This window comes from Cryptotermes secundus, unplaced genomic scaffold (genome assembly GCF_002891405.2).
Source record: "Cryptotermes secundus unplaced genomic scaffold, Csec_1.0 scaffold151, whole genome shotgun sequence".
NCBI lineage: Eukaryota > Metazoa > Arthropoda > Insecta > Blattodea > Kalotermitidae > Cryptotermes > Cryptotermes secundus.
Genome location: NW_019744408.1, coordinates 286,121 through 309,882, shown reverse-complemented (window position 1 = coordinate 309,882; position 23,762 = coordinate 286,121). Strand labels below are relative to the sequence as shown.

The 23,762-nt window shown below is 39.6% G+C and overlaps 1 protein-coding gene across 1 annotated transcript in view; it reads left to right on the top strand.

Annotated features, from left to right (window-relative positions):
* The window catches only part of LOC111874685 (bifunctional glutamate/proline--tRNA ligase), a gene marked incomplete in the record, with an annotated part of 38,305 nt that overhangs the window by 8,053 nt on the left and 6,490 nt on the right, over positions 1 to 23,762 (top strand). Inside the window, 11 exon segments of the mRNA XM_033755562.1 lie at positions 2,395 to 3,000; positions 6,313 to 6,459; positions 6,859 to 6,954; positions 9,446 to 9,655; positions 11,005 to 11,157; positions 11,346 to 11,463; positions 12,979 to 13,245; positions 15,877 to 15,944; positions 19,845 to 20,018; positions 21,256 to 21,416; positions 23,584 to 23,727. Coding sequence (XP_033611453.1) covers positions 2,485 to 3,000; positions 6,313 to 6,459; positions 6,859 to 6,954; positions 9,446 to 9,655; positions 11,005 to 11,157; positions 11,346 to 11,463; positions 12,979 to 13,245; positions 15,877 to 15,944; positions 19,845 to 20,018; positions 21,256 to 21,416; positions 23,584 to 23,727 — 2,054 coding nt within the window.

Genomic DNA, 23,762 nt, shown 5'->3' with positions numbered 1-23,762 from the left:
CTTAAACTTTCTTTTTATTCCCCCACAATACACTTGAAAGTGTTGTGAAGCAAATGGTTAAGCCAAGCTCCTATGTTGCCCCCCCCCCTCACCCATGTGTGTTATTATTTGACTTTATCTTTTGGTACTCACTCCATTAACACCTAAGTTCTGAATAGTGTTTCTTATAGGGACCTCAGACCTGGGAAACTTGCGTGTGACTTTTGTGTGACACCACCTTATGGTCTTACACATCACATGATATTCATATAAAATGCTTGCTCAACTGCTGTAATGTGAACTTGTCTGTCTCAAGTGTAAAGTAAACCTGGTAAGAACTGTGACAGATATTGAAACTGAGCCTCAGAAGACCGTAATTATATACTTTACAGTCACATGATCGTATCATTTCCGTAACTGAGATATCTTCAGTCAGTTCATATCAGCAATCTTGATTCTGAGTCAGCATTTTTTTTTTTCCAAGTTTTGTCTGAATGACAGGTGAACACTTAAAATACTGGAGTAGAAGAAGTCTACATCTGTGTGAAGTTCCACTCCATGACATAAGAGTTGGTGCATGGGATGGCTTGATTGTAAGGAGGGTTATGAACTTGTGTTTTATGCAGATACATTTAATTCCAAAAGATAACTCATGTAAGACATACTGCCAACAGATCAGCATGCTTCATCCTGTGATGTTATCACCGCCGCTGACTGAGTACTCATAAGAATGGCAGAACCCACACAGTGAACATGGATAACAGAAAGGCCTTGTATCAGCATAGTTCTCCAGATAATCTCATTGTACTATACAGTAAACAGGATAGAACAGTATAACAGTAGGTAATGAAGGGTTTAAGCTGTTTCAGAATTTATGCATCTGGGAAGAACTATAATCAGGAATCAGGTTCATGAATAGAGACCACTACATGGTTAGAAACTTTGTGTTTATACAACTCACTCACTGTTACTAGTTATGAAATCAAGGAAATCATATAAGGCTGAACGTTTTGTGTTAATATCAACAACCACATGGAAATTTAGCAGCGGTGGGGGATGACATTAGGATGAGTGATAAGTTGTTAAGAGGGAGGTGGATGGAGTTGAATCAGATCATGTTCAAAGTCATAGGCAAAGTTTGTTATCGGTATGTGGGACCATCAAGAATTATTTAGTTTCACCATGATGTTCGCTTCCATGAATTTTCTTCTAGGTCAGGTTGTAGTATCAGTTGCAGTAAGCAGGTGAACTCCAATGGCTGAGGTTAATCTATGCACATTTATAGTTGTATGAAGTTTTGGTGAATCCCAGCTCACTCAAAACAAATTAGAAGCAGTCAGGATTACTGGGTTTTTGGACCTTGTCCATCATTGGGTATTCAAAATAACAATTCGGATCAGCATGCAGTTAGCAACTTTTAGGGAAGGTCAGTATGGAAATCTATATGACTCTTTGTTCCAGCTCCAGCCTTTGTTTCACAAGTGGTGCTGATGGTAGGTATGTGTTGCTATAATATGAAAATCTTCAAATTATTCCTGTGCAGTGCTGTTTATGGATTTGGTTGGTTTTGTTTGTTCCATTTACTTTTAACTTCCATCCCTCTCTTAGTTTCGGATCCATACATGCATTATCACAGTATTGTACAGTCTCCACTTGACAAAACCTGATCCCATGCATGCAAATGTTACTGATGTAGGGTGTCTAGTGATTGAAGATAGCTCTTTCTAATGGACCCTAGGCATCTCCCACCCTCTCACCTGAGGATACAAACAGATCCAGTTTCTGAAATGTTCTGTTTTTTTAGAATGCCTGATCACAACCCTTTAAAATCCAAATTAGAGCACTTTATTAAAATATGGGAAACATAAGAGTGGGGAATGTCAGTGTTCACTGTGATTGTAAACGTGAAGTCATTTGGAGCATGTAAAGGATTCTGCATCAGTTTGGAAGGATGGTAAAGGAATTGGTTCTAATGAAACATTTGTTGCATAGCTGTGTGGAAATGAATTGCAGAAGCAAATATGTTTTAAGCTACTTTTAGGGGTTTCCCTAGAATTTGGTAAATATGATAAGGATAGCTGATTGATAGAGACAGTTGTCATTGCATCCTAAACATACCCTACCACAGTCAATAGGTTCGTGGAATGGCCGCAAAGCGTTGTACGGGAATTTACTGCCAGTATGTTTCAGCAATGTTTTTGACAGGTATATCAACTTTGGCAGACTTGCATAGCGACGAACGGCAACTATTTTGAGGGCCGATGTGGGTCTGCTTAAGTGTATGTGAATACCTTGTAATATGATGCGATTAAAACCACATTCCGCGAACTTAATGACTCACCACATATAATCCCATTACATAGATCTCTTTCCATTTACCCTAAGTACATAATTTTTTATATTTTTGTGTTTTAGAATACAGTTGATTCAGAAGTTAAAACTCTTCATGTATTGAAAGATGAATTCAAAAGGACAACTGTAGCAGATCAGGAACTAGATGAACAAATGCAAGACAAATCTCCTTCTTCATTGAACATCAGGGATAAACTTATTTCCAAAATCTCTGCCCAGGGTGATAAAGTTCGGCAGTTGAAGTCTGCAAAAGCTGCCAAAGTTGTTATTGATTCTGAAGTGAAAGTGCTGCTTGCTTTGAAATCTGAATTTAAGTCTGTCACTGGAGAAGAGTGGCAACCAGGCTTGCAGTTGGCTGTTAGTATTGCACCAGGAGAACAGCTGTCTTCCAAGATCGTTGAACAAGGGGACATTGTTAGAAAATTGAAGTCTGAAAAGGGAGCAAAGGAAATTATAGATGCTGAAGTCAAGACACTGTTAGCTCTGAAAGCAGAGTACAAAACTGTAACTGGAGTAGAGTGGAAACCTATGTCAAATAAACCAGAGCCTGTGACACCAATGGCAGATCAGGATGGGAAGTCTGAAGAGAATGAAGTGGATGTGCTCACATCAAAAATCACAAAGCAAGGAAATGTAGTAAGGAAATTGAAGTCCAGTGGAGGAGACAAGGTTAGCATGCTTTTGGTATTATTCACACATCTTTCATATGTGTGCCATTAAACTATAAATACTAGGGAGATTTTGAGGTTCTCAAGAGCCATGGTTATGAAGAGTTCTGTCATCTGTGGTATAAGGCCATATGGTCTCTTCTGGAAGAATATGTTGCCTCCATCTTCAGGGTCAAAGAATAAGCCAAGCAAGAAACCAGCTTGGTACCTGTTTCATGCTGGTTCCTGGCTTGGTTTATTATTTGACACTGAAGATGGAGGCGACATATTTCTTTGAAACATTGGTTGACTTTAAACTGACTGCACAGTGATATGTCACAAAATTTTTCATGAGAGGCCTGCAGGAATGTGCAGAGCTTCAGTTTTCACTGATTGGCAAATTGGGAGGGAAGTCGCATGTTTATATATTATTTTGGGGGATCTTGATGTCATAAAGTTTGAGAACCCTTGGGTTGTATTATTTTTCTCATCCAAAGGGCAACATAATTTGAGAGTGTTTGAGAAGAATATTTAGTCCATAGTGGAAGAAAGCAACATGATGGAGAAAATTACATAATGAACAGCTTCATAATAATATTTACACTTCACCAGATATTATGAGGATTATTAAATCAGTTATAGTAAGATGGGTGGGCTGTGTACCACACATGGGAAACATAAAAAGTGAATTCAGATTTTAGTCACAAAATAGGACCACTTGGGAGACTTTAGGATAGAGGGTAAGATAATTTAAGATTTATATTAATGAAATAGCAGGTCTAGAAAACCGAAATTAACGGCCGTGGGGATTTGTCACGCTGACCATGTGACACCCTTTATCCGCAAAAGTTGGCACTAAATTCGTCAACAAGTGGCGTTCACTTGGCCGATATAGTTCGCTTGCAGACTAAAAGCACAGAGTTTATTATTTTTTTTTTGTTTATTTATTTTTTATTATTTGTTAATGAAAAAGTGTGAAACTGACTATATTTATCTAGTTCAGGAAAGTGACCAGGCTTTTGAGAACAATGTTATGTACCTTTGGCAGTAAAAAAGTAAAGCTATCCCTGTAACAGGCCATGAAGGCCCATAGGATTGTGAGACGTTGAGGGACCCACATTATCTAGACAATTGGCTCAAAGATGGCGGTAAGGTTGTCAGCCTTACGCGCCGGCCGCACTTTACTCCCCAGGAAAATTAGTTAATTAATTCCTGGTACTTGTTTCTTTTAGAGACTGAGTTGACCCCAGGGCCATAGTGCGGCTGGAAGGATTAGGTCAATTGAAAAAAATCCAACGACCTCACCAGGACTTGAACCTGTGACCTTCCTTCCGGCTTGTAGCATAACCCCTCAACCAACTACGCTACGGTGTACCACCCTATGTGCCTTTGATATGCGTAATAAATAAGGTTTTTCTTGACTAGCTGAGTGACTATTTGCTTCTCACTGCCTTCCTATGGAGTTAATTCCATGAAAGTACTAGACATGAAACACAGAAATTTGATACTGAATAAATATCTTATATTATTGATTTTTATGAACTGTAATGATATGAGCTAGAATTACAGATTTTGAACCCAGAAAATTCTTACAGTGTACATAAATCACAAAATTTGGAGAAAAAGTTCCCCTTCAATTGTGTCAGATTTTCAATCTTAGTGTAAAACCTAATAATAATCAGAGCCCATAATGGTGATCTAGTAGTGCTATGACAATTCCCACTCTACTTTTAATGGTTGTGAAGTAAGTTCATGTCTAACCTTGAGAATGTGACAAACCATTACAGTGAAACCCCCAGTAAAGGTCTGCCTTGGGGACAGGATGTTTATATCTTAAATCAAGAAATTTCTTAAATGGGTGTTACATCAAATTTGAACAGAAAATTATGCTTAGTGTTCATATCAAATATCTTCTTTAACCTAACAAGACAGTGAAGAAATATGTATTACAGTAATCGTTAAAAAAAATATATATATATTAACAGAATATATTTGAAAAATGTCGTCTTCTGGGATGTGGTATCATGTAGATCTAGTGAAAACCAACGTTTCAGAGGAACATGTTGCCTCCATTTTCAGGGTAGAAAAGTCTATGAGCGAGGAACCAGCGTGAGCAGGTGGCTGCAGCCACCTCACCAGCTCGTGGATTTTTACCCTGAAGATGGAGGCAATACGTTCCTCCAAAACGTTGGTTTGCACTAGATCTACATGGTGCCACATCCCAGAAGACAATATTCTTCATTGTCACCTCCGTGAAAACCTCAGATCTTGCAGAGAATATATTTGTTGGGACCATTCCAGCAGAATTTTTTCCCATTCATCATAAGCCCATAGTATCATGTTCTTTCTATTCTTGGCCCATGCCCCACTCTAAAATATGGCATCTGTGATTTTCTCATTTGAAAACCTGATTTTGTTTCACATGGAAAGAGTCCAAAGCAATATGACATTTCATACGTGGAATGTTTGGATGGTCCTCTGTTTCACTGCTAACATTCAATTTTTCCCTCATAATCAGCTTTTTCATCTTGTTTGTTTTTACTAATTAAATTTTAAGAATCACTGAACATTGCATAAGAATTATGCATATATGTAAAGAAATGTTTGTATTCTTTACACATTTAAATGCAAATCTGATGTGGGATGATCATTTCTCTTCTTTCTCCAGTATCTCTTTTCCATCTTTTGTCTGCTCTATCTTCATTACCTTCTTCCTTTCTTCTCACACTCCCTCAAGTTAAAACAGCTCACACACCTGCATTCTTTCATACCTTTATTGGCTTTGTATCTCCATCTCCCTACATCTTTTCCCCCATATTCCTTTTCCACCCCATTTATTTGTTCATCCTACCATCATTTCTTTCCTTCATCTAGCAATGGCAGCAGATAGTTTGGGTTTTTCCCCATAGCCTAGCAAAATCAGTAGATCTGGGTTTTCCCCTTTATCATAGAATAGCAATAGATCTTCTGGGTTTTTCCCCATATCGTAGCATAGATTCCAGCGTTGTCGTGATCCTAATGCTTTCTTACAGAGGAATTATGTGGAAATAAATAGGCATGGAATTGAACCCATACGTGTAGCAGCAAAATTAACAATATTCCCACAGTTGTTTCTCCAAGGCAGACATTTTTTTGCCTTCACCAATATTTTTACAGTGCACCATTTGGAAGAAACAGATGGACAGACAAACTTTGGCGATTATGTGTGTGAATTATACTGTGACTTGAAAACATATTAGTAAATAAATCTTCTCCTTCTCATTTTTATTATTTTTATTTTTATGTTGTTGTAGTTGTTGTTATAGCGTCAGTAACTAAATTATGTTTTTACCAGAATCTTGTGGATGCAGAAGTAAAGAAGCTATTGGAGTTAAAAACACAGTACAAGAAGCTGACTGGTACCGACTTCCCAACAGAAAGTAGCAGGACTCCTAATAAAAAAGAAAAGACAGCTGTGGCCAAGAAGCAAGCTGAGACACCTGTAAGTTGTCGANCAACGTCTAACCGTCAGCACTTCTAAAGTGAGCACGTGTCTTGCGTCCAGTATACTGGACTTTCGGCATCTTCGAGGTCACAGGTACCGTCCGGTATACCGGACTTTCGGTCGTTAAAGGTTAAAACCACATTGTACACTACATTTTTTTACCATCATTGGTCATCATCACGTGTTTTAAAACTGTTTGAGGAGACTGTTATGCTTGCATTTTGAGCTTATATTGCTCAGTGTGTAGTCCCATCACACATTCATGTTTTTCATCATGCTCCTGCTGCATTTTGTGCTTAGCATGCAAGTGTTAAAGGAGTGTGGCATGTGAGACAGAGTATCAGAGATATTTGAGTATCACCATATGATGTGTATATATATGATCTGTTTCTGTAGGCCCACAAAGATGAAAGTCAGACTGGTTTGAAAAAGCAGACTCGACTTGGTCTGGAGGCAAGGAAAGAAGAAAACCTGGCTGATTGGTATTCACAGGTATGATCATCATCTTCATTTGTGAGATCTGAGGCTTTCACAGCAGTCTGTATGAAGATTTCTGTGTTCTTAGATGTGACACCATGCAGTCTGGTAGATAATCACTTCTCCCCCCCCCCTTTTTTTTAAAAAGGAACCTGCTGCCTCCATCCTCAGAGTAGAATAGTAAGCTGAGCATGGAATAAGTGGTATGGATATAGGGAAATGAAAGCCTGGTTCCAGGGCTCTGAGTGAACCAATAGGAGTAAGGAGGATTATACAAAGACTGTTGCCCTGTTCCCCCTCTCTTGCTTTTCTCAGAGGCACGGTGCAGATTGTCCCTTTCCATATATCTGTACCATTTGGTTTCCAGTTCAGCTCACTCTCCTACCTTGGAGATGGAAACAGCATTCCAAAAATATTTGTACTATCTCACTAAACTATATCGCAGCACATCAAAGTAGATAGTAGCATTCGTTTACATTTGTCTGTAACTAACAAACTCATTGCATGATAAAGAAAATGTATAGCTTCGGAGCTGGTGTAGAAAACTCCTTGCTTTTACGGAACCTGAAGGCTCATCATCACATAACCTATCACTTTACACTGTATTTCCATGAAATACATTTTGATATAATCATCGCATATACACCTAGGTACCTTGAGTATCCCTTGAGATTTTCCAGCCAGAATTGTATATGCATTTGTCATCTACTGATTCATGCTACATGACCTGTACATCTCATTCTGTTCACCTTGATGCCCTTTTCTCAAACACTCTGAATCTGTTTTTCACATAGAGGGAGATCAGGTGTCATACCTGTGTAAGATTGTACTTTTGTGTTCTAGAGTCTTGGACATGGTCCAGGAATTCATACTGTGGGCTTCTGGGTTATAACGCCATGTTGCAGTTTGGTAGATGGTATGGATATTTGAGAGGAATATACTGCTTCCATATTCTGCCCAAAATATTTAAGCACTATGCCCCTTCAAAGTATTGGTACCACTTACAAGACTGCAGCATGGTGTCATAACGCAGAAGATCATGACATGAATCTTCATATTGTGATAACCCCAAATGTTACAGAGGACCACTGATCACAGAAAACAAGTCACATGATAGAACTGTTGCAGTGTGACATCATTGCGCCTGCGCGGAAGTATGTTTACTGTGCCTTTGCTGTGTAGCCTCATTGTTACATTGTTGTGAGCGTGCATCATGTGTGTTTAGCGGCCTTTTACCTAGCAACACTCTGGCCATCCATGTTCTTGTAGTATAAGGTTGACCTTTAAAAATATATGTTAGTATATATTAGTGCTGATTTAAAGGAACACACAATGAAATATGAAATACTTAGTAACTTTCCAAACACAGCAGTGTGCCATATAGTACCGTGTATGCAACACAGTTACATTATTGATACTATTCGGTTAAAGTTCTGGTTAAAGTCAATGAAAAATATTTGTGATGAAGAATGTGTCACGGGTTCACTCCTTGTTACATAAATGTTGGAAAATGTTTGCTTTCACACAACAAGGACAAGAAAGCCTACCTAAATTCTTACAGAGTAAGTGACATCTTTTAAATTCTTACATTGTGGCTGATAACCAGATTCTTTATGCAGTGATTTAAAGCCGCTGAATTCTTATATTGTTGCTGAAAGTTCTCACTGCTGTAATGGCAAACCTAGCTGCCCAGTGACAAATTTACATCAAATGTTATTTACCAGTGAGTTGTTCCAGCTGTACTTATTGCTCCACATTCTAATGAACCTAATAAGATAGGTGCTGCTGTTAGAGGCCACGCCATAGCTCAAGCGGTTAGTCACTGGCTGCCCACTGTGGTGGCCTGGGTTCAAACCGAGGTCTGGTCAAGTGGGATTTGTGGTGGAAAAAGTGGCACTGGGGTAGGTTTTCCCCTGCCAATTCCACCAAATTCTCCATCATCATAGTCACCCGGGGCAGGTACAATAGGTCAATCAGTGGCCGCTGTGCCAAGTGGACCCAATTGGACTCCGCCCCCAACTATGTGAATTAATTAATTAATTAGGTGCTGCTGCACGTTTTTTAAATTTATGGTTTGTATGGTTGGTTTGAGATCAAAACAATGGTTTTCATTATATTTGTGAGATAACATCTTAAAACTCCATTTTATGTTTTTCAGGGATGAAAATAATTTGTATTAAACAGTATCAGGAAGAAAATACAGTGTTATTTTTTCTTATAGCTGTCTTTCTTGTGGTAATGATTTTTTTTCAGTATTTTGGTTGATAATGTAAAGTAACAGCAAAAGTTATGATTTGGTGAATGGTTGAATTTTAATGTGATTTGAGGTATTAATATAGACAGAACTTACAATCACACAAGCCAATCAAAATTTCAGTCTGTCCACGTAACTAGATTTATGTGAAGGCCCAAAATTTAACAAAATTTTGAAGCTGAAGACTGACTTTTGGAAACAGAGAGAAAGTTCAACTTTTCAATCAGGACAGAGTGTATGTTACTGTTGCAGGTGCTGACTAAGGCTGAACTGATAGAATACTATGATGTTAGTGGCTGCTACATCCTAAGGCCATGGTCCTATGCCATCTGGGAGGCCATCAAGAACTTCATGGACCCTGAGATCAAGAAACTGGGAGTACAGAACTGCTATTTTCCACTGTTTGTTTCACGAGCAATGCTGGAGAAGGAAAAGACACATATTGCAGACTTCTCTCCAGAGGTTAGTAGCACTGATTCATTAACAAGAATAACTGAACCAAGCTGCTAACTCTCCAGTTGTAGAAACCCAAATGTGCAACATGTTAAGTGGGTCCCCTTTCACTGCAACACAATGCATCCGTAGGTTGTGGATGAAGAACATGGCCCCCAGATGTGGAGGGTAATTGTAAACATGTTGAATAAACGTAAGTTTTGAGGTTTTCACGGCGATGACTATGAAGAAAGTCGTCTTCTGGGTTTTGGTGCCAAAACCCAGAAGACGACTTTCTTCATGTTGAATAAACGTTCAGAAACAGCTGACAGTAAGTGAGTTTCAACACTGGGGTTTGGGCAACCCTTGACTATAAGGTGTTTGAACTTTTATATTGATCTTGAAACTGGACAGATTTTTGGCTCAAGATTGTGTCCAGGTATGGACTTTGGTATTAGCTGATTGAAATGAGTAACGAATTGACACCTCCGAATTTTGTTTATCTATCTCTCTCCTTACCCCCCCCCCTCTCTTTACATGAATGTTTGAGTAAGAGGTAGGCCTTGACCAGTTCTTGTGATGTATTGTGCATCACCCTCTGTTTAGCCCTACAACAATCCTGCACTTCAAAGTGCAGTATCTTACTTAGAGGGGTAACTTGGTAATCACCTGGCTGCATAAAGTAGTGTCCTAGGTGTATGTCTTCACATGCTGTGTTGTGAAGTACTGCATATGAAACAAATTTTACAGAACTTTTTAGATACAGATATCACATAGCATGTTTATTTTAATAGTTGAACTGTACATTACATGAAATTGTACAGGTATAATGAGAAGTCATTCATGTTTGTGCTCTTGTGACTTTTAACATGACATATACATTTAGATTCTAAAGGGTTCTGACGATGGTGGATGACACACAGAATTACTGAGGTTTTGGACTTTTCCCATCATCCGGAATTTTAGGTAATAGAAGACATGACGTTTCAGAAACTGGATCTGTTTCCATCTTCCTTCCATCAGGAGAAAGGAAGATGGAAACAGATCCAGTTTCTGAAACATCGTTTCCTCTATTACCTAAAATTCTGGGAAAAGTACATATACATTTGTTGAACATGCATACACTAACTTACTGTTCAACTTTTATTGCACTTAAGATTTATACCCTGCTGAATTGTGCTTCCTGGTAATGTTACAAGACTTTTACTTATTATTTACATGTAAGGTACATATGTGTATTGTTATTTTAATTTTAGAAGGAAAATTGTGAGCAGCACATTTCTGAGTACTTGCCTATAATGTAACAGTTAACTTTGCATCAAATCACTTCATTGGATTTGAAGGGGAATGGTCTCTAACTTTTCAGTATGGTGTTGCAGGTGGCATGGGTGACCAAATCTGGTGACACAGACCTTTCTGAACCTATAGCTGTTCGTCCAACCAGTGAAACTGTCATGTATCCAGCTTATGCCAAGTGGGTGCAATCTTATCGGGACTTACCCATCAAACTGAATCAGTGGAATAATGTTGTGGTAATTATTTAATTGAAGTACAAGATCTCTTTTTGTTAAGAAAGTGATTCTTTATGGCTCCATTGTTCTTACTTCTATTCTTCCCTTTGGAGAGTCATTTTGGATGTAACTGAGTTAATGCTGAGCACTTGTTACTCAGACACTGTTTTCTTCAGTTGTGGATGGTTGTTACCTGACTGATGTTGCAGAGATGGGAATTCAAGCATCCCCAGCCCTTCCTCCGGACAAGGGAGTTCCTGTGGCAAGAAGGACATACAGCTCATGCAGCCTTTAAGGAAGCAGAGGAGGAGGTCTACGTTATTTTGGGTAAAGCTCACAGTTACATGTCAGTATTCCAAGTGGGCAAGGCACATAATGGACGNACTGAGCATGTCTAACAAGAGCTTCAGGGCATTGATATCAGAAAGGTCCAGTGAATATTAGCTCTGAAATGTTTTTGTAAAGAGTTGAAGGGTGTACTATATCTGCCTGCTTGATATTTCATATCCAGAACTATTCATTGTATTTCAATGAAGTTGGCTGGTGAATTTAATTTTGGTCCCTATTGGTCTGCTATCATCTTCAGTGCAGATGCCACACAAAGAATGACATGAATTATTTTTCCTTGTAATTAATTATAAACTCATGCCATAGCTACTTATGTGAGACCTACACAGTATACAGCTTAACTAAATCAATACTTTATGTCATGTACCTTCTTTTTGTAATATATATGTTTTACTTGTTCAGATATTTTGTATGTTCAGTTTGACCTGCATGTAATGTTGGGCTTATAATGGATTGATACTGATAGACACAGATTATGAGGGACCTATAGTTAGTGCTCAGAATACTCATAAAAGGAAAAGGAAGATGCTTTCACTTTCTGTTTACAAATACGTTCCATAATGATTATATAAGTAATTCTGTATTACTACCTATTTCTGTAGCTGACTGGGATAGCTCAGTCTCTATGGCTGGATGGCCAGGGTTCAATTCTTGGCAGGGGTAAGAAACTTTTCTCTTCTGAATAGCATTCAACCCAGCTCCAGATCCCAACTGGCGCTCTTATCCAATGGGTACTGAGGGTTCTTTTCTCAGGAATAATGTGACCATGGTGTAAAGCTGACTGCTCACCTCCATCTACTGCTGAGGTCAATAATGATGGAGTTACACCTGCATTCCCCCATGCATCTTCATGGTGTGATGCATAATTGATTAAGTTCAGGGATAATTTCCCCACCCCCATTTTAAAGTTATTTATAGAGCAGCTGATAGTTGATCAAAATATTCCTTTCCTTTATGAGTCATATAGGTTCATCACCAAGGATTCCATTGGCCCTAGTCCTGAGCCAACTCAGTCCATTTCACATAATGAGCATGTACTTTTCTTTGTCAGTGTCAGTGAGTGAACCCTGTTTTCATGTCCTGTAATACACTCATTTTTGTATCTGTATGGGAAAAAACAGAGTACTAAAAACTTGAAGAAAACAGTCTTCTGGGATTTGGCACCGTGTATATGTGGTGTTAACCGACGTTTCGGAGGAACGTATCGCCTCCATCTTCAGGGTAGAAGAAAAAATAAAAGAAATCTGCAAGCTAAGAGACCGTGAGAACCGGTAAAAGCCAAAACGTCGGTTAATACCACATATACACGGTGCCAAATCCCAGAAGACTGCTTTCTTCATAGTCACCGCCGTGAAAGCCTCAAATCTTACATACTAAAAACTTCATTAGTATAAAGTGTAAGCATTCACGAAGCAAAATGTTATGATAGGACATACTCTGGATTAGAGTATATAGAATATATAAACATATGTATGTATGTGTGTGGTTCTACAGATTTGTATGCCAGGATCTACACGGATCTGTTGGCCATTCCGGTGATAAAAGGTCGCAAAACAGAAAAAGAGAAATTTGCTGGCGGAGACTTCACCACAACAGTTGAAGCCTATGTGGGAGCAAGTGGAAGGGCCATCCAAGGAGCAACCTCACATCATCTAGGCCAGAATTTCTCTAGAATGTTTGAAATTATGTATGAAGACCCTGAGACTCAAGAGAAAAAATATGTTTACCAGAATTCCTGGGGAATCACCACCAGAACTATTGGTATGTTCCAAGGCAACTTTATTATCATGCCAGCTACCTAATTTACAGGAGGGGGTGGGGAGTATAGCCGAACTTTATAAATAAAAGAACTTATATTTTTGTATGTAATTTTTATACATAATTCCATACAGCATGTTTTTATGACATTAGCTTTGAAAGACTGAGGAAAACAATGTGGATATGAATAGGACTCAAGAAAATTCACTCTCCTGCAGCGTTTTTCAGGCAGATATTTCTGTATTTACCACTGTCTTTGGGATTCACCCAGCCTCTATCTAATACTTGCTAGGAACATTTCACTTTGGATTAACTGGCCAGAGCATAAAGCTGATTACTTACGTACATCATGCTAAGGTTAAGAATACATATTTAGGTAGATTGACAACTTTACCTTACCCCCCCCCATATTATGTAACTGCCTGTGAGAGGAGCCCTGAATATTGTATTTTTTTTGTCCTTGGCGCTACAGCCCCAGTGGGCCTAGGCCTACCTCCATGAACTTCTCCGTTCACTTCGGTTTTTCTAGATCTTACACATTCGGTAGGACTCCTTGGGCGGGTGATCAGCTCATCACAAGGCCTCTACCTGTACACAAACACAGAAAAACACACACAAACATCCATGCCCTGAGTGGGATTCGAACCCACGATCCCGATTTCCAAGCAAGCAAAGGGAGTGCATGCCTTAGACCTCTCGGCTACCGTGACCGGCGAATATTGTATTTACTCATGTAAATTACTCCTCCCTCTCCCGCCTGTGAGAGAAGCCCTGAATATTGTATTTACTCATGTAAATTACCCCCTCCCCCAAATTTGAGGGGATATACTTTATTTTTATAATGTCCTCCCTTACTTTGTCATGGTATTTTATGTTTTATCATTGATTGTGCAAGAATTTTTTCAAGTCTGCCCTTCCCACTTCAGCGAATACTAACATCTGCATGAGCCTGTCACTGTTATAGTTAACTGTTAGTCTTCCAGAGTAAGTAAATGCTGATTTTAGGGAATTGCTGTATTATAATACACATGGGCACTTGTCATTTAGTCTTCCAGCAAATGGTAAAAGTTGCATGTATTTTCACTTTCTTGCCTTCTGTATGGAGGTCTGACATGGCATTGTCTGTAAGAGTTGCCGTGTGTGATTTCGTTGTGCTTTTGTGTGGGTATTGGGGAAGAGATGTCAAGCTCACTAAATAACTGAATAAACAACTGCAGAAGGTCTTGAGAGGGGATGAAATAGAGTAATGTCCTAGAAGTGCAATGGTAACATACTAGGAAAGCAATCTGCATTTTTTGAATGTTAAAAGTAGTGAGGAATTGGTGGGGAGGGATCTTAGGTAATTAAATATGGTATTTGTTTATGCAAGTTGTCTGTTCAAGGTCTTCCTTTTAAGTTTGTATGTTCTCAGTTTAAGACATTTTCATTTGTTGTGTGATCAAACTGCATAGAGAGGGTTACACTCTGACATAAATTCAAACCCCAATTAAACTTTGCACACATCTTGAATTCTAAACTGTTTACAGATCAAAACTAAACTTGAGCCTTTTTAATAATAATAATAATGTGTTAATTTCTAGCATATGACTTCTGTTAGTACCTCCCCCACCCCAAAGAGGCTGTATTACAGCTGCTATTATCCATACCTGCATTCCTATCCATACACAATAACTTAATTTCACCCTTTGTTCGTTCTGTGTTGCTTGTAGCAAATGTATACAGGGTGTCCCATGACTTTATATCAAAACTTCAGGAAATGATTCATGAGGTTATTGTGAGTGAAAAATTTTATATCAATGAGTCCTATTCCAAATGGTTTTGGAGCTGTGTTTATTTGAAATTTAGTATGTGTTCAAAGAGACATTCATAAAAAATTTCTGCAAAATGAACTGTTGGCCCTCTTAAGGGAATGTTCCTTTTCAAACACAATTGCAGATATACTTCTAGGATGATGGAGCACCCCCACACTTCAGCAGGAATGTAACATGGTATTTCATTGAACAATACCCTGGCTGATGGATCAGCCACAGCAGTATGCTGAATTAGCCACTGTATTCACTGGATCTTAGCCCCATGGACTACCATGTATGGGATCACATGATAAACATGGTGTAAATAAGCAAGATGGACATAAAAGATGAACTACTTCAGCATATGTTTGATGCCACAAGATATGTTGATAACACTGCAGTTCTTCATGAGGTTATACATTTTGTAGGGAAATGAACTAGGCCATGCCTCCAAGCTGACAGCAGGCATTTTGATTTACTTTGAGCTTCTATGTGGCTCATGTACAGTCTAATCATTTCATCTTTTTCCAAGTAAAAATCCCCCCCCCCATAACAGGTTTGTTCATGTCAAGCTACATTTCAAACACCCATAGTTCTCAAAGAAATTAATATAGGACCCATATTATAACATTTATTTCTCAGAATGCCCTCAAGAATCCCCTGCTGAACTTATAAAATCATGGGACACTGTGACATAGATCCATTGTTATTTCAACTTCGTAATGTAACAGTAACATTTCCACCCTCTTCTGCCTTCCCACAGCCTTTTCTCTTACATCTGTCTCTGTTTCATTCCCGTTCTGTCCATATTGCAATAGCAAATGATGCCTGTATTTATCCATAGGTGTGATGATCATGATTCATGCAGACAACCAAGGATTAGTACTGCCTCCAAGAGTTGCATGTTTCCAGGTATGATTGTTGGAACATTGTTGTCTCTTCATGAAAAATATGAAAGTTAAGAGAATTGGTGAATGCTTGCTACTATACAGTTCAGAATCTTGCCATCTCATATCTAAAAATTTTAAGATTAAAATTGACAAAATTATAAGTTTAGCTGTTGTTTTGTGTGGGTGTAAAACTAGGTCTGTCAGCCTAGGAAAAAACATAGTGGGCGTGTTTGAGAACAGGATGGTGGGAAGAATATTGGATCTAAGGGAGAGGAGGTAACAGTAATATAGAGAAAATTACTTATTCAGGAGCTTCATAATTGTACTCTTTACCATGTATTAGGGTGATAAAGTGAAAGAAATTATATAAGTAGAGAATGAGGAAATGAGAAGTGATACAAAGTTTTAATTAGGAAACCTGGAGGGAAAAGACCACGTGGCAAAGCGAGGCATAGAAGGGAAGATGTAGTGTGTGCAAAACATCTTTGAGAATTCACTGTGGCATATTTATGCCATGCAAGAAATGCCACAGAAATCTCTAAACACAGTGATTACACAACAATAAGAAAAGCAGTGTTTTCTCTGTGCCACACCTTGCTTGTTGCCACACAGCACTGCAGTAAACACATCTCGTCAGCAGCTAATCTACATGTTACTGAGCAATGCCTCTGCGGACATGACGATCATGCAGCAGTGGAGCAAGCTGTGTTTTCTGCTTGTCCAATCAAGGGTTTATAGGAGAGACTGGAATTCCTAAGAAGCCAGTTCTCGGAGTGAGCTCTCAAGAGTTAGTCAGTTCTCAGTATTTGAGTGTAAGTAAAGTAGAGTAAAGCTATCCCTGTAACAGGCTATGGAGGCCCATAGGGTTTTGAGATGTTGACGTTCCCGCATTTTCTAGACAATCGGCTCATAGATGGCGGAAAGGTTGTCAGCCTTATGCACCAGCCGCCTTTTACCCCAAAGAATATTCCTGGTACTCATTTCTGTTAGAGGCTGATTTGATCCCAGGACCATAGTGCAGCTGGAAGGATTAGGTCAATTAAAAAAAAATCCATTGACCTCATCGGTACTTGGACCTGCAACCTTTCGGCTTGTAGCATAGTGCCTCAACCAACTAAGCTACCGCATCAGTGTTTAAGTAACAGTGAAAGATGTTTTAAGTGACAGCCACGGGAAGTTCATAGGAGACCTGGGAAGACTTAAAATGTGATTTGAAGACTGTGTTTATGTGTAATACTGGAAATATGTGATCCTGTGAGACTGCTATAGTTTCTATGTTGAGACCTGTAAAGACTGCGAACTGCAGTATGCATGCAGCAGCGAATTATGAAGTGTGTGTAAATTAGTGGTAGCACTGTAATTAAATGTAATTAAGAGAGGTTGTAACCAAATTGCCAATTAATCCAATCATTCAAAGTAGAACCTGTCATTTCAGCATGCTTATTATCCTACATGTGACAGTGTCATGTTAGAAACTAACCAGATTCTGTTTATAACATAGGATGGGAAGCAAAATCACCATACCAGAGATCATGTGGAACACGTGAGACTTTTAGCCATAATTTTCCCTACCCATATTTCAGACAGATAATATTGGAGAAAAATAGAGTGTGGTGGACTAAATTCATACGGTTCAAAACAGGTCTTTTTCAACATGGTAATGAAGCTTCAAATTTTGCAAAGAGTGGGAATTTAACTAGCTGAGTGGCTGTTAGCTTCTTAAGATGGGCTGTGCTCTGTAGAGTTAGTTTTGATTTATTTCCTGGTGCTCTGTAGACTGCATTAGTCTTGAATGAGGCCAATTATGTGAATTTGGAAGGATGTCAAGTGTATCTTAACCCCAGAAATGCCAGATTTAATTTCCTCCAAGTCAAAGCACTGCAGAATTCATAGGTAAATAATAGTGTCACGTGTTTAGTGACTAGTCACTGGGTTTGGTCTTCTAACTGATTTATTGGACCCTTGAAACCTGTAAATACAGGTAATTTATAGTGCTGTGACATAATTCTCACACTCTGCAGCTCAATACGGCACACATTAAGTCTTCTCAGTCTGCTATGTCTTCATTATGCACTGCCTGGTAACAACTTCCATGTGCCACAGCTCCTGTCCTTGCTGGCTGGCACCTTATCTCGCAACTGAGTACTTACCTCACCGGGTTGAGTGATATAGCTTTTGCACAGACCATACACAAAACATCGTCTCCAACAGTTCTTCTGTTGTTGCATGCTTACCAAGNCACGGTGCCAAATCCCAGAAGACTGCTTTCTTCAGTTCTTCTGTTGTTGCATGCTTACCAAAGAGACATGTTTACTCAACCATTGACTCACAGCAGCAGTCTACATAGGGCAGTCAAAAAATTCCCGGAATTCCCCTGCAGATGGAGAACGAGCGATAAGATAGTGCGCACACTGTTGTGATGGGGAGCTCAGCATGTCTGCTCGCAGGCACAACAGGTCTTAACACGTTTCAGTGTGCAGTGTCATTACTGTTCTGTTTGAATTAGACGTGAGTGTTGGTCATTTGGCGCAGTGTCACAGTTCGAACAGCGTGTGAATATCAAGTTCATGTGAAAATTGGGAAAATCTGCTTCAGAGATGCTGTTGACCCTGCAGCAAGTTTACAGTGATATTGCACTAAATAAATCCGCAGTTTACAACTGGTTTTCCTGGTTTGAGAATGGGCAGGAGATGTTAGAGGATGACCAGCGCAGCGGGAGACCTTTGACATCCAGAACCGAAGAAATGATTGGAAAAGTGCGACAGCTGATTCAGTGATCGAAGAATGACCATCATGGAGTTGGAGCAATAAGTTGGTATCTCTCACGGATCCATTCATGCCAGTTTGTCCTATGATTTGAAGATGAGACGCATCAGTGCGAAGTTTGTTCCGAGGCAGCTGACCACGGATCAGATGGAATGTCGCATGTTGGTCGCTGGCGATCTTTTTGACAAAAGTACGCAGGACCCGACGTTTCTCAAAAAGATCGTCATTGGTGTTCGCCTACGACCCGGAGATGAAGATGCAGTCATCAGAGTGGCACACGTCATCATCTCCCTGGCCAAAAAATCACGCCTTGTCAGATTCAAGTGATGCTCATTGCATTCTTTGACATCAACGGTTTGGTGCACCATGAGTTCGTACCACCTGGGTAGACTGTTACTGACCATTTCTATGTGCAAGTTTTGCAGAGGTTGCGCATTGTGGTTCGAAGGAAGCGGGGCAACAAGTGGCAGGGACAGTGGTTTCTGCATCACGATAACGCACTGATTCACACATCGCTTGTTGTGCAGCAATTCCTTGCCGAGAAAAACATTCCTGTCATCACTCAACCACTGTACTCTCCGGAACTCACTCCAAGTGACTTTTGGCTGTTCCCTCCTCTGAAACTGGGCCTCAAAGGGACGTGTTTTGCAACCATGGAGGACATCAAATCGAATGCGATGGCTGAGCTCCGGAAGATTCCAAAAGAAGCCTTCCACTGCTGCCAGGATTGATGGAGCAAGTGTGTGCGCGTGCAGGGGTCCTACTTTGAAGATGATTCGGTTAGCGTTGCCCTATGTCCTACCATTAGAGTGCTATACCACCATTCTAGGAACTTTTTGACTGCCCCTCATATTCTGGCTCCACTTCTCTGGACTTTCAGCTGTCATGTTACACCTCCCAAGTACAAAGCTGGTAATCTCTTATATCACAATTTTTGGTTAGTATATTGTAACATGATGTCTGAAGTTCAGAATAGCTGGGTCAGAGAAGTGCCACAGAGACGTCCATTGCTAGGCATCGGCTTAGTAAACAAATTCTCATGGCCATACACAAACAGAATTGAGGAACTGTTGGAGGAAATGTTTTCTGTGCTGTCTGTCCTAAAGTTACACAGGGAGGACTGCATGCTGTGACACTACATGGCATGACATTACAGGTGGTAATTGTGCCTTGTGGCATAACAGCTAGTATGAAGGATATTGATCGGAAAGCTCTGATTGGATCCTGTGAAGAACTGGAGGCAACCCTGAAAGCTGCAGGGATCAGAGTGAAGGGTGACTACCGGGATAACTATTCCCCAGGGTGGAAATTCAACCATTGGGAACTCAAGGTAAGAAAGAGCACTGCATGCTTTCCATAATGTAAACAGAGGTTTGATGGGACCTTGTCACTTTCTTTCAGTCTGTCTTCTGGGATATAACACCATCTAGTCTGTCGAAAGTCAACCATCATTTTAGAGGAACATATTCCCTCCATCTTCAGGGCCAAGGAATAAGCCAAGCAAGAAACAGCATGAAGCAAGTAGCTTCAAATGCTAGTTGACTTTCAACAGATTACATGGCATTATATAGCAGAAGATAGATCCCTTCATAACCACCACTGTAAAAATCTCAAATCCAGCATATTCTTCTTGTTGTGTTTGCTTCCTTTCTCAGTGGCAGTGACATAAAGCTGGTGACAGTGTGAAGTGTACCTGCACTGCAAAGATCAAAGAACGACCTTCCCTGCAAGGAATGAAGATGGTGTACCATCATGTACACTGGCTGAGGGCAGTCTCTCCTCATTTACTTAAATTTCAGAGTGTTTGGCCTGCACAAATTTTAAGTTTGAGACCCTTAACCTATGGTCTGTAATTGTTTGTGCATCTTATCCATTTTATTGGCCTGAATAAACAGGAACTGAATATACAGACAACAGTGAAAATTAAAGCAGGCTGTTTACATTGAATTGTCTTCCTTTCCATTTCTACATCATACAGTTTCCATTTGTTATTGGTAATTTTACTTTGTTTTTCAGTCCATATTGTCAGGATGAGATATACTTTCCCACAAAGGAAAACTCTACTTGCCAGGTTTTAGCATAGCGACTGAGCTATGAGCTAGCCAACCAGAGAACTGTGGTTCAATTCCTTGCAAGGGCAAGAGATCTTTATCTTTTCTACAGTGCACAAACTGGTTCTGAGCATCCTATCCAATGGTGGTATTACAGTAGCTTTCCCTGGTCAGTAAAACCCCCCATCTAATGCCAAGATTATTGTGTGGCACTACACTTTCACTCCTCTGTGCCTTTTCCTTTACCTTTAGTGTAGAACAGATTGAGAAAATTCACGATTACTTTACACTATGGCTTGAAGATTTCAGAAACACACAGAATGCTGCATATGTTTGGCCCTTTGCTCATGTATATGGTTGTTTTTATCATCGTCACACTAACAGTGTTTTAAATTCTGGCAAAGAGGTTATAGCACTACAGTTTCCTGTTTGCAAGATCCAGCTTGTAAAATTCAACATGTTAATTGCTAGACCACCTGATGAACATGATGCACCAGCATTCATTTTTTTGTTCAGGGTGTACCAGTCCGAATAGAAGTGGGTCCTAAAGACATTAAAGAGAAGCAGGTGGTTGCAGTTCGCAGGGATACAGGAGAGAAGTTGACACTGCAGCGAGAGACGGCAGAAAGTGACATTTTGCAGCTGTTGGAAACCATCCACCATAATATGTTAGACAAGTGAGTATGTATTTTAAACTGCCAGTTCACTTTATCCCTTTTAGGATAGTGTCATATGCAGAGTGGTTGGCTACAGACTGGAGAGTTCCCAGCGGGGGCAGAATTTTTCTCATCACCACCATGTTCAGGCTTGTTCTGTGGCCAACCTAACCTCCTATGTGATTGTACTGGGAACTGTTTCACTGTAAATAAGTAGGAAGTGCGAAACTCACCACTTAGACCTCCATACCACCATATACATTCATGCCATGGTTAAATTTATCTCCACTCTTGTCCTCTTTTTAAGTCCAAATAGTTCCCTGAATACAGGTTACATTTATTATTCTTTAACTAACCTGCCTCTTTCACAATATGAATACAGTATCTGGTTTCTTGTTCCTCTGTGAATTCTCCAATTTTTCTTCGTGTTGACTTAATTTCTTTTCATCATGATACTTTCCTCAAATAAAAGAGTAAATAAGTTAAGAAACAGATTGTGAAAGTGTGAATTAACTCAGAATGAATTTATTTATGATCACAAGGTTTCAGGTTCTATGAAAGCTGGAAATTTCTTGATTGGCTGATTACCTAGCAGTTGCTCAAGGAAAACGATTAACCATATACCTACTGTATTTTCTCCCATAATTTCCGTATCCCTACTTTTGGACAAGATAATTGAGAGGAAGAAATGAAATACTGTATTTTAGCCGCCGCTTCTTCGCTAAACAGATACAAGTATAAGGAATTAATGGCAAAATTTGCAACTTTGTGTACTATCAGCCCCCAATTTATGTAAGGACATATGCCATTTGAAATAATGCAGATTATGCTTAATCAACTCGCAAGGTACAGACATGGTGACTCACCAATATCATTAGGCAGGTAGCTGGGCACAGGTTAGGGCACACACAATAGAAGAACTTGCAGACGTTGCCATCTTACACGTTTTGCTGCATGCCCATGCATTGTAGATTTTAACATTATAACATGAGTTACAGCTGAAATAAGCATGGGATAATCAAGAACAATGTGGCGGTGTCCATAGATGTGAATCCCTCACAGCCTGTGTACCCTTGTCCAATTTTTATAAGCTCAAAGCACNTCCACAACTTCTTGCTGTGAAACACAATGCTACTCCAAATTGTGCAAATCGTTGATGTAGACCGATTGTATGTGCGTGCTAGATCAGCCACGCTCACACCTCATTCTCGCTTTTCAGTGATTTTACGTTTCATTTCTACCGTTATTTTTATTCTCTTAAGGCTGTCTTTTTGAGGCTTTTTCTTCAGGGACATTTTTGCAAGGGTTATTAAACTTTGTACAAACAAAATCACAAATAATATGTCTGAACACAAGTTTGGAAAAATGTGTGATCACAAGCGACACTAAGCTGCTAGCGGAACGAGTGCTAAACACAGACTGACGTAGCAAGCGCACAATCCGGGACTTCCCTTCTCATCACTCATTATGCGAAACATCACTCGTTAAGCGAGTCATTTTTTTTTACAATTTGTTTTGCTCGTTATGCAAATTACTTGTTAAGCGAGGTTCGACTGTATTTTCTCCTTGTAGCCTACAAGATTTTTACATGCATGCACAATCGTTCAGTAACTGCTTATAACGCATGACCATCCAAATGTTCCACCCTTCTTTATTTCCTCTCGTGATCTTAATACTGATGTCTCCATCATTCCTGCTTCAACCTTCAGATTCCATAAAGTGATAGGAATTTCTTGAGCAGCTGAGCACAACTGTTAGCTTCTCAAGAAGAACTCATCTCCGCATATTTAGTCGCTCCTGGTTGTATAGATCCTGCCACCAAACTCAGGGGTGGCTACTGCCTGTTACTGTTTGATAGCATCAACATTCATTTGTTTCTCTTTATTTTGCTTTTCTGACTTACCTGTATCAACACTGGCTGATCCTGACTCAATAAAATTGGGCAGCACTTCTAGAAAATTGAAAGCAGGTAGATGTGGTGAAGCTGTCACGAATATAAAAGTGTTACTTGCTGTCTGCGTAAGTTACAGTGTTAATGATACTCTGGAAATAATGAGCAGCAATTTAGAAGTGTGTCAAATATGAGGAAGTTGTTTTTACACATCACCAGTTTCAAACACAATATTGGTGGTATAAATATGTAGAAGGTGTTATGGTAAGTGATTGTAAATGGATTTACTCTGTTCAGGGCAACAAAAGAACTGGAGTCTCATACTGTTGAATGCAGAGACTGGTCAGACTTCTGTGCTCAGTTAGAAAAAAGAAACATCATACTTGCTCCATTTTGTGGGTCCATCCCATGTGAGGATTACATCAAACAGGAAAGCGCCAGGTAAGAAATTTCAGTTTCATATGTCATATGTAACT